We start from the raw sequence: 15611 nt of genomic DNA on the forward strand, positions 1-15611 counted from the left end.
GAGAGTTCCACAAAGCACGAAGCAAGAAACATTCGAGCATTGAAGAATACATAGGACTCACTCTGGGTGATAACTCCACTTGCTCTGCTCATCCTCGAAAGTACCACCGAACTCTGCAACTCTTTCCATCGCGGGTTCTAACTATTCTATCGCTAAGTACCACGATACTCATCTAGGTATCTCCCCTAGATTACTCCTATACTCAAATCCCATAAAGGATTCCAACTAAATATTCTCACTCATCGCATACTCAAAAGCACATCGCATATAACAGCAATTCCTAGGCTAAAGCATCACAAATCAGGCCACTCTAGTCCTAACATATGAAATACCTAGCCTGTCTCTAGCATGCAATAATATCTCATAAAGTGCATCATAAATATCTCATAACACAAAAGTAATGGTATTTTGGGAAATCGCTGTTCGGGCTCTGGCTGATTGTACACACTGCTCTTTCTCGCTTTCTCTTTGAACTCTTATTCACTTTAGAAAATTATTTCTTTGAAAACTTTTCTAACTTCCTCAGTTTGAGTCCAGATTTACCCGAAGGTGCATCCGAATCCATCAAACCAAGGCTCTGATACCAAATTGTAACACCGTAAATTTCAAAACAAACTTTCATTTAAATATAATGGTTTAATTCTTAAAAACACTTTTCTTAAAATCTTATTCATAATCAAATTACAAAACATAACTCCATTTTCACTTGCATAATAAACCAGGATCCTCAATGTATGACTCTTTCGCTGGTGTGTACAATCAAGCCGGTGCCGTCCCGTGATCCTGAGAGAAACCTGAAACACATAACACAAAACACTATAAGCGCGAAGCTTAGTGAGTTCCCCAAATACCACATATGACACATATTAGCCACTCGAGGCTATAACTATGTGGGTCTGTGCACCCAAACTCTGTGAACCCTCAGGTTCTAACTCTGGGAACCTTCCGGTTCTAACTCTGTAAACATGCACAACATAAATCACATAGAAATAATGCAGTACAACACATAACATACATAGCATACAAATACTCTGTCACATAACTTTGGTTACCTACTCAAGGTAAGGTATAGTGAGAAGACTCACCTGGCAATCCGAAAGCAATTATCTGCACGTGCGAACCTCAGTCTCGCCACCGCCTAACACATAAGGCAAATACCTCTAATTAATACTCGAAGTCCCAACTCTAATTAACCGGCGATTACTCTTTCCTTCTCTAGTCAGGTAATAGGTAAAAGACCATTTTACCCCTCCCTGACCTCTATTACCTATGTTGACCTAAACTCTCAAAGTCAACATAAGACAACTCAAATCAACGGTCAACACTGACCAGACTCGGCGAGTACACAAGAGTGACTCGGCGAGTCCATGAGGGTTCTCTATATCCTTTTTAAACCTCTTAGACACGATGAGTTCCCTCCCACTCGTCGAGTTACTTGGCAACGAATCGCGGGGCAACCCCAAGTCGACTCGTCGACTCTGCCTATGGACTCGGCGAGTTGCTCCCACGACAACCCTCATCTGACCTTCTGAGGTCAGATCTGTTTCACCAAACCATAGATCTAACTCCCTCAAAGCCAATAACCATGAAAAGGTTGAACCTTGGGCACTCATGCAAGGTTATACAAGATCATTTGGGGTGAAACCCTCCATTACATAACAACCCTAGCTCAAAACTCCAAATAGAATGCATAAAGCAGGATGGAAGGGACTCTCTGGACCTCTTTGGGTCCAGATCTATGGCTTCACACTCAATGGGACACTATACTCCACAAATCAAGCCATAAAAGAAGCTAGAAAACCCTTAAATCACCAATCTTACCCCAAACAGAAAAGGGAGAACGATTTGATACCTATATGGTGAAGATGCAAGCTCAGAAGCTCCGAATCGACACCCCTGACCTCCATTTGCTGGAAATGACTACTCCATTGCACAACCACCTCAAGAATGCTCCAAAATGGCTCTTCTTCACTCTCTTAGCTCTCTGGTTCGATAGGAGTCTCTCCAAGGTGTAGGTAGCCGCCACTAAAGGCCATAAGGGCCTTTAAATAGGTCCTAAACCCAGAAAATTAGGGGTTTCCTTGACAGTGCCGACTCGGCTAGTCCAAATACCTGACTCGTCGAGTCCCTTCATTAAACTGGTCCCCCAAAACGCGATCCTACTCGACGAGTTAAGGCGTCTACTCGCCGAGTCTCCTCATTCCCCAATATAAATTGCTCAAATTCCCATACCTGGATATCCGGATGTTACAATTCCCCCCCACTTGAATTAGATTTCGTCCCCGAAATCACTCCTGAGCCACCCAAAACTTAAATCACTAACTCGAAGGGTACCACCGATATGATCCTCATACCGCCCGGATATCTCTCTTTAGAGACATCCAAAATCACATGGAACCTCCGAAACAAAGTCTAAACCAACACTTAAATCACTAACTCGAACGTGCCAATATGCTATGTTCTATGTGATAGTTGTAGTAGGAGGGGATAGTCCCCCGATCGGTTGTTAGGAAAGAATGGTAGGTCGGACACCCCAGATATGTCTGATAGTATGTTTATGATATGTTATTATGTGATAGTAGTAGGGGTGAAATAGTCCCCGTGACTGGGTGAGATAGACCGGAGGGTAGGCAGGCACCCTAGAATAGCCTGACATGGGTAGTTAGCACCCCATAATGGCTTGATACGGGTAGTCAGCACCCCATAATGGCTTGACATGAGTAGGTCGGGCACCCTAGAATTGCCTGACAACATGTATGATTGTATGGTATGTAGTATGATGGGGGAACTCACTAAGCTTTGTGCTTACAGTTTCAGTTTTGGTTTCAAGTACCTCTTCATCCAAAGGGAAGGAGCCGGTGGCGTAGCAGCGCATCACACACACATGATTTCCGCAATGAGTGTTCTGGGATTATACTCTAATTTATACTACTGTTCGATGTTTTGATTTTGAGACATGTTCATGATGGTTTATGGATTGATATAATATTGACAATGTTTTCAGTAAACGATTTTATAAAATACTTATTCACAAAAAAAAAAATTTGGACTCAAAATTTGGGATGTTATAGTTGGTTTTGGTAATTATTCCAGTTCCGCTTACGTCTCCAACAACCGGGTCGCGAGTAGTGCTTGTTAGCGAGGCAGCAGGCGGTGGCCTTGTCTGATCGGAAGAATACGCATGGCGGCAGCCGGACGTTGAAGGAAGGAAGGTGGAGTGGGGGTGGCGTCGTTGACAGAGAAGGGTGCTACAGCTCGACTGATCCAAGGAAGTGGCGACGATCGTCAGTTCCAGCGAGGCTAGGAGGTAGCGGCCGGAAGCTTGGAGGTATAAGGTGGCGCCTGATGATTCCTATTAGGGTTAGGGTTTCAAGAGGGTTATATGCCCGGTCCCCATGAAACATTACCCCATAATGACAACATTAGCCCTCCTTCTCCATTTTCTTTCAAAATGAATCCATAACTTACCATTTAAACAATGCTTTCTGAAATCCTTTACAAATCAAGTCCGAAATTTTACCAAGTAGCCCCTTAGCCTCCAAAATCTCTTCAAATTAAGTCCCAATAACATACCAAGTAGTCCCTGCCTGCATAAATATTTACGAAACCAATCCGAAACTTACACTTTTAACCCCCAACTTCTAAAATTGTGACAGTTAGCTCCTTGAGACCAACACCTTGCTATATAATTATTGATTTTAGAGCTACTGTTCATATTAATTTTATCTATTTATTTATTTATTTAACGAGGTGTTACACACACACAGAGAGAATGTAGGATAGGTAGGCAATTTATTTTTATTTTATATAAGAAAATAAATAAATAACTGGAAAAAATAAAGCATAGATATTGTGGATAAGGACCAAATCTACAAGCTGATAACTTATTGGACCAAATCCAAAGAAAATAAAAAGCCAAGGACCAATTTACAATTTTTTTAAATAACAAAGAAAAAAAAAAAAGATGTAGTTGCATCATTTTTCCAAAACAGAAGGACGAACAGTATCGATCTTAGCAATTTCAAGGGTTCACATGTTAAGTTCATTTCTCGTCCAAGCCAAATTCTGGTAAACCCCTGATTTCCCACGACGGAGATTGTATAGTTGACACTTGATAGAACTAAACATGGCGATTGCTGCTCTCTTTCAGTGTTTTATGCATCAGTAAGATGACTAGAAAGCACACCAGACCTCCAATGGAGCTCGATCTAGACGCCTTCTTGCAATCACACGACACCATGGGCAGTGACGATGATGATCAGCACCACGGCAGCACCGTCGATGAACTTCTCCTCATCGACTCTGATGAGTCTTCTCCTTCGTCGTCTCCCCGATCGTACCCTATTTCGCATGACGTAAGTAGCCCCCAAAGCAACACTAATCCAGTTGATGCCAGTTACTCTGATTCCTCGCGATTAACACCTCCCCAATTAGTAAACGATAGAGATAGACAATCAAAGTTTCGTTCAATTAGTCAAATAAATTCAGGCGACACTTTCAGTGTTTCACGACAATTGCCTCCGTTATTCGGTGCCGTTAGGTCGAATGCTAAGCCTGGGGCTGCCCTTGCAGCCGCTGCAGCAGCTTCGCGGTCGATTCCGACCCCACATGCGGCTGCCATTAAATTAAGAAGGGAGAAGTCTAGTAATGAAAGCTTGGATCCGAAGGCCAGTATTGGTTCTGAATTATGCTATGAAAGTGGCACAGGTTCAGAAATTAGTCATTCAGATGCGAAATTATTCGAGGAAGATCTTAAACTGGAGAATTTAGAAACCGCGCCAGTAGAATCCACTGGAAGTTTTGAAGCCAGTGGGGAAGTAAATGCTGGAGATGGAAGTAGGAATGGGTGGAGAATTACTGATGAAGATTTCCCATGTGAGGAGATGAATACAGATGTGGCTAAAGCCTCCGAAGTGGATAGTTTTGCACTTGAGTTTGGTGATGATACTCGTAGTTCTGCTGCTAAACCACAGATTAGCTCTCCTTTGAATAATGAGGATGGGTTTAACAGCACCACGTCAGTTTTAGATAGCAGGAGCAATGAGCTCATTGAAGGCAACCATACGGAATCTGCACATATTTCTACCTTATCTATAGCGGAAATGTTCCCTTTTTCCCATGAGCACGTGAATGCTAAAGAGGTTGAGGTATCATCAGAAGGTACAAAACTCCATGAAAATAATGTGGAATTTGGCCTCCAATCAGAAGGGGACGACATGCCAGCACAAAGTGATGTTTCTGTTGGCATGGACAGTATTCTCCATCAAGAAAATGAAAAGAATGATGGAAGGACACAAGCATTGAAGCCCCTTCAATTTGCTGAGGAGCTTGAAAAGAAGCATGCTTTTACTGGTTTGCATTGGGAAGAAGGTGCAGCTGCTCAACCAATGAAACTTGAGGGTGTTCACAGAGGATCAACTGTGTTGGGATACTTCAGTGTCAGTACTGATAACACCATCACCAGGACAATATCTTCTCCAGCATTTAGGCGAGATCATGGAACCCCACAAGCACTAGCAGTTCATCTTAACTACATTGCAGTGGGAATGTCGAGAGGGGTGATTGTTGTTATTCCCAGCAAATACTCTCCACATTATGCTGATAACATGGATGCCAAGGTTCCATTTACATTTACATGACTCTTCTTGTGTGTATCAACCTTACCATCTAAAAATAACCTTTTATATTTCAGATGTTAATGCTTGGATTACAAGGTGATAGATCTTATGCCCCAGTCACATCCATGTCCTTCAACCAGCATGGAGACCTCCTTTTTGCAGGATATGCTGATGGGCATTACACTGTTTGGGATGTCCAGAGGGCCTCTGCTGCAAAAATTGTCACTGAACATAAAGCTCCAGTAGTACACATGCTATATCTGGGGGTGGATTCTCAAGTGGCTCGTCATTTCAACATAGTTAGTGGTGATAGTAAAGGTGTGGTTAAGTTGATTCGCTTTTCTTCATCGTCATTTTTCAATAGGTTCTCAACTTCTAAAACCTTGGTAAATCCCTTACCTCTTGTCTGTATGTACTTGATTTATGTCTATCATGCCTAACTGTTATCAATCAAAATAGACACTTCTTGATGAAGCAACAAGCACGGTTGTTTGCGCTTCACCCCTACTATCAGAAGAAAGTTCCGGAGGTTCTTCCAGCATTCCAGGAGACTCGACTTTGGGTGAAGAAGGTGTGGTCATATTTGTCACTCATCAATCTGCTCTAGTGGTATGGGTTGACAAAAGACTACATGCATTGCATTGCATAGTGCATACCATATCTTATTGGTCTTTTTGTAACAATAGTAGCTTTGTAATTTATAGGCAAAAGTCATTTCCAACACCCCAGAAGTTTATGCTCAACTTCCTAGGCCTGATGGGGTCCGCGAGGGTTCGATGCCTTATACTGCTTGGAAATACATAGCCCCTTCACGTGTTGGTATGTTAATACAAATGGACCATATTTGAATCTTTTTTGGCGATATCATATGATGATACTTTACTTTCTTTCAGTTTCAGATAACGTACAGTTAAAAGAATCCGAAACTGCTCCACTCCTTGCAATTGCTTGGGATCACAACGTACAGGTTGCAAAATTGGTCAAGTCAGAACTAAAAATACATGCAAAATGGAGCCTCGAGAGTTCAGCAATCGGGGTGGCTTGGCTGGATGATCAGGTAGTTTTTTTTTTTTTTTTTTTTTTTTTTTTCTTAGGACAAACATCAGTTTGTTTGCCCATACTCATGAACAAAGATGTTAATCATAGATGTTAATGGTGCTGACATCAGCTGGACGGCTGTGTCTGTATGCAAATGACGGGAGTTTAATTCATGACACAAGTTTTGGTGTTGATGGAGGGAAGAGAGGAGATGATGTGATTGGACATCACACCCATTTCAGCAATGTAGAAAAAGCTCATCACAATTGTATAGCTGTGAGGGGGGCTTCTTTATATCTTCTTGGGTCCACACATCTTGTGGTGTCCCGCCTTCTCCCGTGGAAAGAACGCATAGAAGTTTTACGAAAAGGTGGTGACTGGATGGGCGCTTTCAACATGGCAATGATGCTGTATGATGGTCAAGCCCATGGTGTGTTTGACCTTCCTAGAGCATTGGAAGATGTGCAAAAGACGATAATGCCCTACATGGCTGAGTTGCTGTTAGCGTATGTAGATGTGGTTTTTTCTTACATATCAGTGGCATTAGGCAACCAAAAAGAAAAGATGGATTCGGAGGGTGATGGTGTCTCTGTGATAAAAGACCAGTACACACGTGTAGGTGGTGTTGCAGTTGAATTCTGTGTCCACATCAACAGAACTGACATCCTCTTTGACCAAATTTTATCCCGGTTTGAATCTGTTCAACAAAAAGGTACATCATTCATTATGCATAAAGTCTTTTTCCATTTTTTTATTTGATCTTTATTCTTTCAATTTTAAGTAGTTGGGGTTCACGTTTTTGACTATCAAGTTTCTGGCTCTGGCTTAATATATAGTATCATGCAGTTTTTAACTTTTTATATTTAGAGTGAAACTGCAATTTTTTTCCCTGAGTATAGATTTTCTTTTTGCAATTTTGGTCCTTATTTGAGGTTTTTGTAACGGTATTGCTCCCTGCTCTAAGAAAATCTGCTATGTTCAGGGACCATAAATAAATAGTCATTTTACTTGGAATAGAAGAACCTCAAATAAGGACAACATTTGCAAGAGAAAACTTTTTTTGGGATCAAAATTGCCTCTCATATGTATGTATATTACTCTTCTGTTTTCAGAGACATTTTTGGAGCTTTTGGAGCCATATATTTTGAAGGACATGCTTGGATCACTACCACCCGAGGTATTTCTTGTTTATATCATTTGTATGCTTTTATCTAAGTTCAGGCATCATGAAAAATGTTATTTCTGTGAGATATTTTTTTAACTTAAACACCTATTTTTTCTATTATTGAAGATTATGCAAGCACTAGTGGAACATTATAGCACAAAGGGCTGGCTACAGCGTGTTGAACAATGTGTTCTCCACATGGACATATCTTCCTTAGACTTCAATCAGGTATACATTCATGATCACTCTCATAAATCTTCACAGCTATTATTATTTTTTTTATTCTCTAACCCTAATATACTCATCCATAAAAATACTCACACTCTGACTTGGTCAAGTATGTATTTGCTAGGTAGATTTTAATATATAAAATTGATGGATTTTCTTATTACTGTCAGTTTTGAACTTGTATGTCAGGTGGTGAGGTTATGCCAGGAACACAATTTATACGGGGCCCTCATATATTTGTTCAATAAAGGTTTAGATGATTTCAAGACACCTTTAGAGGAGCTTCTGCGGGTATTTAGAAACAGTGATAGTGAGAATGCTCCATCTCTTGGGTATGTCAGTTTTACATTCATGAAATATCATCATTTCTAAATTCAAATTTTCACTCATGCCTTAGCGCTTTTGTAAACAGGTACAGGATGCTAGTTTACTTGAAATACTGCTTTTCAGGCCTTGCTTTTCCTCCAGGTATGCTTTCTTACCTAACAGATAACATATTAGAAGGCTTTACTACTTTTTTTTTTTTTTCTTAATTAAAAATGTATTTTCAGGACATGGGTCTCTTTCCCCTGCACGCTTGCCTTCTCTTAGAATGGAGCTTATAGACTTCTTACTAGAACATTCTGATGCTCCAAGCACATGGGGGTTGACAAACTTATCATCAACAGAAGCATATAAGAATCTCTATCATCTCCTAGAATTGGACACTGAAGCAACATTGGATGTTTTGAGATGTGCGTTTATCGATTCAACACCAAAGGATTCTAGATCTCAAAGTCAAGATCTGATCCAAAAGACTGTAGATGTTCTTGCTCTTGTTATCAAAACAGGCAAAGCTATTAGCACATGGCCTTCAAAGGATGATACAGGTCGTATACTTGAGTTTATTTCTCATTTTGTGGCCTGTGGAGAGGCTAAAATCTCAAAGAAATTACTAGGTCAGATTTTCGAGTATTTGACATTAGATGCTAGCATTCCGCTGAATCTTGAAAGCAAAAATAACGATATTTGTAAAAAAAGAGAAAAAGAGGTCCTAGCACTTTTGGAAGTTGTCCCAGAGACAGATTGGGATGATAGATACTTGTTAGACATGTGTGAAAAAGCTCACTTTTACCAGGTTCTAACCATTCTCTTTCTCTCTCTCTCTCTCTCTCTCTCTCTCTCTCTCTCTCTCTCTCACACACACACACAAAGAGGAATACAATTTGTGCCTAACAGTTGAGTTCATGTATTGATATAGGTTTGTGGCTTCATTCATAACAGCAAACACCAATATATAGCTGCTATTGATAGCTTTATGAAAGATGTGGATGAGCCAATTCATGTTTTCTCCTATATCAGTAATTTATTGCAACAAAACAACGACAAGAGGCCTGATTCTTTGGAGGCTGTAGTCATTTCACGAATCCCACATTTAGTACAATTAAGCAGGTTTGCTGTTTTTCTAGTTTTAGGGCCTTTTTTTTTTTTTTGGTTTCTAGATCAAGTCCTGTTAACCTTAAGTGGCTGAGTGGGTAATGATGTTTGTCTGGAAAAAATGCTGTATACTTAAGGCTGTTAACCTTATAGACTGAATAAACCTATGGAATGAGAGAAAATGATCATTTTATCCTTACATTTGAAAAACAATTTTTATCATTATTCATCGATCTAATGTGAGAGGAATTGGGAGGAAAAAATGACAAATAAGTAAAGGCCTAAAGGGTGCCAAATTTTTTGGCTTAACCCATTGAGCCCTAAGCAAAAAAGGAACAACCCCATAAATATAATGCTAGAAAAGTTTCCTAATTATATGTTATGACAAACTTTTGCAGAGAGGGGACAGTTTTTCTAGTTGTCCAACATCTTTTTCAAGAATTCCAACAAATCTTACTGGAGCTTAAGTCTCACCCGAAAAGTCTCTTCCTCTACCTTAAAACAGTTATTGAAGTTCATTCAAAGGGCACCCTCAACTTCAGTTCTCTAACAAAAGCTGAACCAAGGGTAGACAATCAGACTGACAGACTACATGATTTCTTAGAAAAAATCTCCGACTTCCCAAAGTTTGTACGTGAAAATCCACTTCACATAACTGATGAAATCACTGAGATGTATCTTGAGGTAATTGACCTTTTTTTTTTTTTTTTTTTTAAATTACATTTTTGGTCCTCGAGTATAGTTGATTTTTGCAATTTACGTCCTTATTTGAGGTTCTTGTAACTTTTTTTATTTTATTCGTATTTCAAATAAAACAACAATTTTGGTCCCTGAGTAAGTGAGTAAAGCTGATTTTTGCAGTTTTGGTCACAAATATTTGGATCAGAAATGTAATTTACTTTTTTTATAATTTTACAATGTTGGATCTGAAGTAGGGTGCCTTTTTCTTGTGCAGTTGCTGTGTGAGTATGAACCCAAATCTGTCCTGAATTTCCTTGAGACATGTGAAAGCTATAGGGTAGACCATTGTCTACGGTTGTGTCAAGAATACAGGATCATAGATGCTGCTGCTTTTTTATTAGAAAGAGTTGGAGATGTTGGAACTGCTCTTTCATTCACACTTTCTGATCTCATGGACAAATTTCACATGCTTGATGCTGTTGTTCAAAGTGTATATGATCTCAATGCAATCATGAAGAAGAAGGAGGTCCATTGCATTTTACATTATTCTTATTATTATTATTATTATTATTATATATATATATATATATATATACATATATATATATATATATATATATATATATATATATATATATTCGGCAATAATAAATTCGTTAATTGTAGGTAAATGACATACTATATGTTGTGTATACTTGTGTCGGACTGTGCCAAAGAAACAGCTCCCGCTTGGATCCCAATGAGTCCGAGGCCCTCTGGTTTCAATTGCTGGACACGTAAGCCCATACACACAGTTTTAGATATCTTCCCACACCACATGGTGATATAATAATGAGTAACTGATTTTTGCAATTTGGGTCTGTATTTGAGGTTCTTGTACAGTTTTGATCCTTGTTTCAAGTAAAAATGATTTTGGTAGCAAAATATAGTCATCTATCTTACTTGGAGCAGGGACTAAAAACCTCAAATAATTGCAAGAGAAAACTTTTGGGGAGCAAAATTGAAAAAAAAAAAAAAAAAAAAAAAAACAGAGACCAAAAATGTAATTTGTGGTGTGTTAATTGAATTGCAGATTTTGTGAACCTTTAACAAATCCAAATCCAGGCGGAGGTGGAGATAATAAGGATTGTGGAAGTAAGTCAAAGTGGAAGATCAAAGGGTGTGATGAAGGTGGTGACATATTGAGAAAATTGTTTTCTATTTTTATTAAAGAGATTGTTGAGGGAATGATAGGATATGTCCGGTTACCAACCGTCATGATGAAACTTCTCTCCGATAACGGTCACCAAGAATTTGGTGATTTTAAGGCTACTATACTTGGAATGCTTGGAACATATGATTTCGAAAGAAGAATTTTGGTAACCTTTTATTCAATTTACATTTTTGGCCCCTGAGTATAGCTGATTTTTTCAATTTTGATCCCAAAATGTTCTCTTCCAGTTTTGGTCCTTGAGCTTTTTGTAACATTTCCCAAGTGAAATGGCTATAGACTAGATTACATGTTTGGTCACTGAGCAAATCTGTTTTCAATTTTGGTCCTAAAAAAGTCTTGCAATGTTGGTCCTTATTTGAACGTTTTGTTCCTACTTTTGGTCCTGATTTTTGCAACATTGCTCCCAAATAGTCATTCGACTTGGAACAGGGAGGGACCCAAAACGTTACAAATAAGGACCTAAATTGCTAGAAAAAACCTTTTGGTATAAAAATTGACAAAAAAAAAAAAAAAAAAAAAAAGAGACCAAAAATGTAATGTACTCGTGACTATATTTTTTGGGACCAAAGTTGCTAAAGTCAGGTATAGTGAGGCGAGGACCAAAAAGAAGCTTAAATGCTTTTTGGGACCAAAATGGGAAAAATGTAATATGTACTAATAAATCCATGATTACACCAGGACACTGCAAAATCTTTGATTGAAGACGATACGTATTATACAATGCGGTTACTTAAAAGGGGAGCTTCTCATGGGCATGGCCCACAAAGCCTTCTTTGTTGCATATGTAACTGTCTACTTACTAAAGACACTTCTGCCTCTGGAATTCGAGTGTACAACTGTGGCCATGCAAGCCATTTGCATTGTGCTCCACCGGGGACAGGGTCACGTACAGGTAGAGGTGGAGGTGGTTGTCCCATTTGTATGCCAAAAAATAAGGGGATAAGGTCGTCTACAACTAACAATTATGACGTTGGCTTAGTGAGTAGGCCTTTATCTAAAAACAAGTCTTCGCAGGGGATTGGTGGGGTCCATCTACACCCACACCTACACGAGACCGATCCACTTGATCGTCAAATATCAAGGGTGAGTGCAGTGGGTACAGATACAGATACTGATACTGATATTGATACTCACATACTTTGTTTTGTTCTAACAGTATGAGATATTGAGTAATCTTCATAAAGAGAAAGAGAAGAGGACGATGGTCCAAGTGGATAACATTCCACAGTTGAGACTTGCACCACCGGCTGTTTATCATGAAAAGGTGAAGAAAGGAGTTGGTATGTTGAGAGTCGGAGAAAGCAGCGATGGAATTGGAAGTCAGAAAAATACACAAATTAAAGACCTCAAAAAAACTAAGGGATCCGGTGTGCGGTTTCCCCTAAAATCAAACATATTTGGTATGTTTCTTTTGTAGTCTGTCTGTTTTATTATACGTAGACATCTTTTTTTTTTTTTTTTTTTTTTTTTTTTTTTTTTTTCCTTTAACGTTCATTGGTTTGCTTTTTTAGGTAAGGAAAAGACCAGCAGAAGGTGACATGCTTAACTGCTGTTGCATAAGTTATATCTAACATAAACATAAAGTCGAGCAAGCAGGCAATCTGACACATATGTTTCACCCCGGGATATTGATTTTGTTGTATATCGTTTTTGTAGTCTTCATTTGTAAAAGTGTGTCTAGTCTAATGTATACTGTATAGAGCGTAGGCATGTTTAGTTTCTTTATTGTGGTGTGAATTGTGATTGACATGTATAATAATATTACAACTTAATTCCGACAGGACACCATTAAACAATTTTGCATATCCACTTTGTCTTTGTAATATATTTAAAATATCTTCTCTATATGTAGTGACAAAGAACATGGTTTGACATGCGGAATTAAAGATTGCACAACTGAACATGATGATTTGGGTGTTCAAGAGATGTATTGATTGTATATGGTGTTACAAAAAGGATTCAAATCTAGACTACATAAATAACACATACTTACACATTCAACTTTTACATCTCTCAAGCACATCTCTACAAATGGACAAATCCACCTTGTATAGAGGTGTTTACATATCTCTCTCTCACTACCACATGGGTCTAAAGGCTAATGCACCACATGCAAGTGGGTTTTACAAAAATCAAACATATACAAAGTCAATCATGAATAACTTTGCATCCCAACATTCTCCTCCTCAAAGTTAGGAATGAATGACCCACTTCAAATCATCCAAAATCGAGCAACTACGTAGTTCGAGCTTCAAAGGTGACACATCTTGAAACAAACTTCAATCTTCAATTCTTCCATGATTCTTCAATTTGGGCTCTAGGATGTGAGACTATACAAACCGAGCAGCAACGAATGATTAACTCCAAATAATCACTCTAAAGTTGCGCATAAAAACACACCCCAAAAATATTCAATAAAACCAAACCCATTTCGAATATATCATTTCCGAACTTCCAATTGCATCATCTCGTAGACTTCAAAACTTCAAGATCACTTCGGTCTTCAAATCCGCGTAATATGAAAAATTCAAGTTCGAATTTTCATATAAAATGTCTCCTCCTTTTTATAATCGAAATTTGATTATAAAACTCCAAAGGAAAAAGAACGTGCTCTATTTGGAATTTTTCGTGTGGACATAAACTTTGTGCTTCAATCCGGAAAATCCAAAAAATAATCAATTTTTATCTTCGTTCACAGATCGCCTTTGACAAAAAGTTTATCAAAAATGGGTAGAAATTGTCAATTTCAAAATTCTGCAGTGACCCATTGCGCCCAAAACAACAAAATATGCAAAACTCTCTCCCTTTTCCAAATCTGGGTAAAAAACGTCAATTTGCACAAATTGCATGGGCCTGAAATGCACTTTCTTCAATTTTTTAGCAAAACCAGTCCTTTTTCGAATTTAGGTGCAAAATGCCAAAAATTCGAAGCCTTAGGGACCATTTTTGAAAATTCTGCTCTTTGTGCCCAATTGATACGAAGCATCCCCAAAATATAGGAAGCACCAAAAATGTTTTCGAATTTGGGTGAAAAGTGTCAAACATACGAAACTTGAGTTAATTTTCGAAGTGACAAAAATTCGAAGGTTCACGGGTCAAATTCAAAACTTTCCATTTTATTTCAATTCATACGAACTACACAAAGTGTGACATCCCCAAAATCTCGGTCAGAAAAGACCGATTTCATTTATGTTTTTTAAAATAATTTTCAGAGTAAATCCTTTTGATTTGAAAGAGTTGCGGAATTTGTTCCCAAAAACAAAACATGATAAAACAATGTTTACCGAAGCATTTCATAAAAGAAATGTATTTTCATTATAATCAAAACTCGGGGTGTCATGTTCCGATACAGACCAATAAGCATAAACGAATACATTACAAGTCATATAACAAATATAAACATATGCAGACTTGTAAACAAATCAACTTTATGGTTCATCCATCTCATGCCCTTCCGCCACTTCCTGTAATACAATTTAAAACTGAGTGGGTCAGGCTTGGGAGCCTGGTGAGCATATAGGGTTTTCAACCCACAATAAATAATTAAATTAATTATTATCAACCAACAATAACCCAGTTACTCATTCTCGTTATTCTCACTTTACGTCTCTAAAATAACTAACACAAGGGACCTAATCTAAGAATATTTTCATCGGGGTCACAACACATGTTGCGGGGTTTCCTCAGCAATATAAGTCAAATAAGGCAACCATGAGGGGGATGAAATACAACGAATGAACACCCAAGTTCATTAACACCTACAGGTTATGAGCCTGCTAGCGTTCCACTGGACTGTCTAGAAAAGTCCGTGGTCGTCATCTAAATTCCGCTAGATGACTGAATCAAAACAACAACGAGGCCTCTCATCTGTTTATTACACACCAACTATCTACCCATGTTCTACCCAACATATTAGTAGATAAAAACATACCTTTTTATACATATTTTCAAAACCTGTATAGCATGCTTGATCAATACATTTTCCATATAACAGATGAGGCACACACACATAACACGTATTTCGTATAGAAATAATCAGATCTGTAAGATAGAAGAAAGTGAATATACATTCACACACATAACAACAAAATATACACATAACACGTATCTCGTATAAAATACTTCATAGTTATACGTTATGAGAAAGTAACAACGCATTCACACGTATAAACGACAATAAACTTAATACCCTCGAACCATACTTGTATTATTATTGCGTTTATGAAAGGTAGTATACACTCACTTGATCAGA

General features: G+C 38.4%; 1 protein-coding gene across 2 annotated transcripts; it reads left to right on the forward strand.

Annotated features, from left to right (window-relative positions):
• Positions 1-4059: 4059 nt before the first annotated feature.
• On the forward strand, positions 4060-13164 carry SETH5 (transducin family protein / WD-40 repeat family protein). 2 transcript variants are annotated; one of them, XM_078986670.1, is made up of 19 exons: positions 4060-5618; positions 5693-6004; positions 6078-6227; positions 6323-6437; positions 6512-6675; positions 6765-7368; positions 7769-7833; positions 7948-8049; positions 8239-8381; positions 8462-8517; positions 8601-9166; positions 9290-9480; positions 9864-10149; positions 10421-10672; positions 10813-10922; positions 11219-11504; positions 12038-12442; positions 12516-12759; positions 12871-13164. In XM_078986670.1, the coding sequence occupies exons 1-19, from the start codon at positions 4170-4172 to the stop codon at positions 12894-12896; spliced, it is 5526 nt and encodes a 1841-aa protein (XP_078842796.1). In that variant the 5' UTR covers positions 4060-4169; the 3' UTR covers positions 12897-13164. The 2 variants fall into 2 exon arrangements, with proteins under 2 accessions (XP_078842796.1, XP_078842797.1); XM_078986671.1 differs by having other exon boundaries at positions 6518-6675.
• Positions 13165-15611: the final 2447 nt, after the last annotated feature.

Source organism: Lactuca saligna, chromosome 3, assembly GCF_052625555.1.
Source record: "Lactuca saligna cultivar CGN05327 chromosome 3, ASM5262555v1, whole genome shotgun sequence".
Classification (NCBI taxonomy): Eukaryota; Viridiplantae; Streptophyta; class Magnoliopsida; order Asterales; family Asteraceae; genus Lactuca; species Lactuca saligna.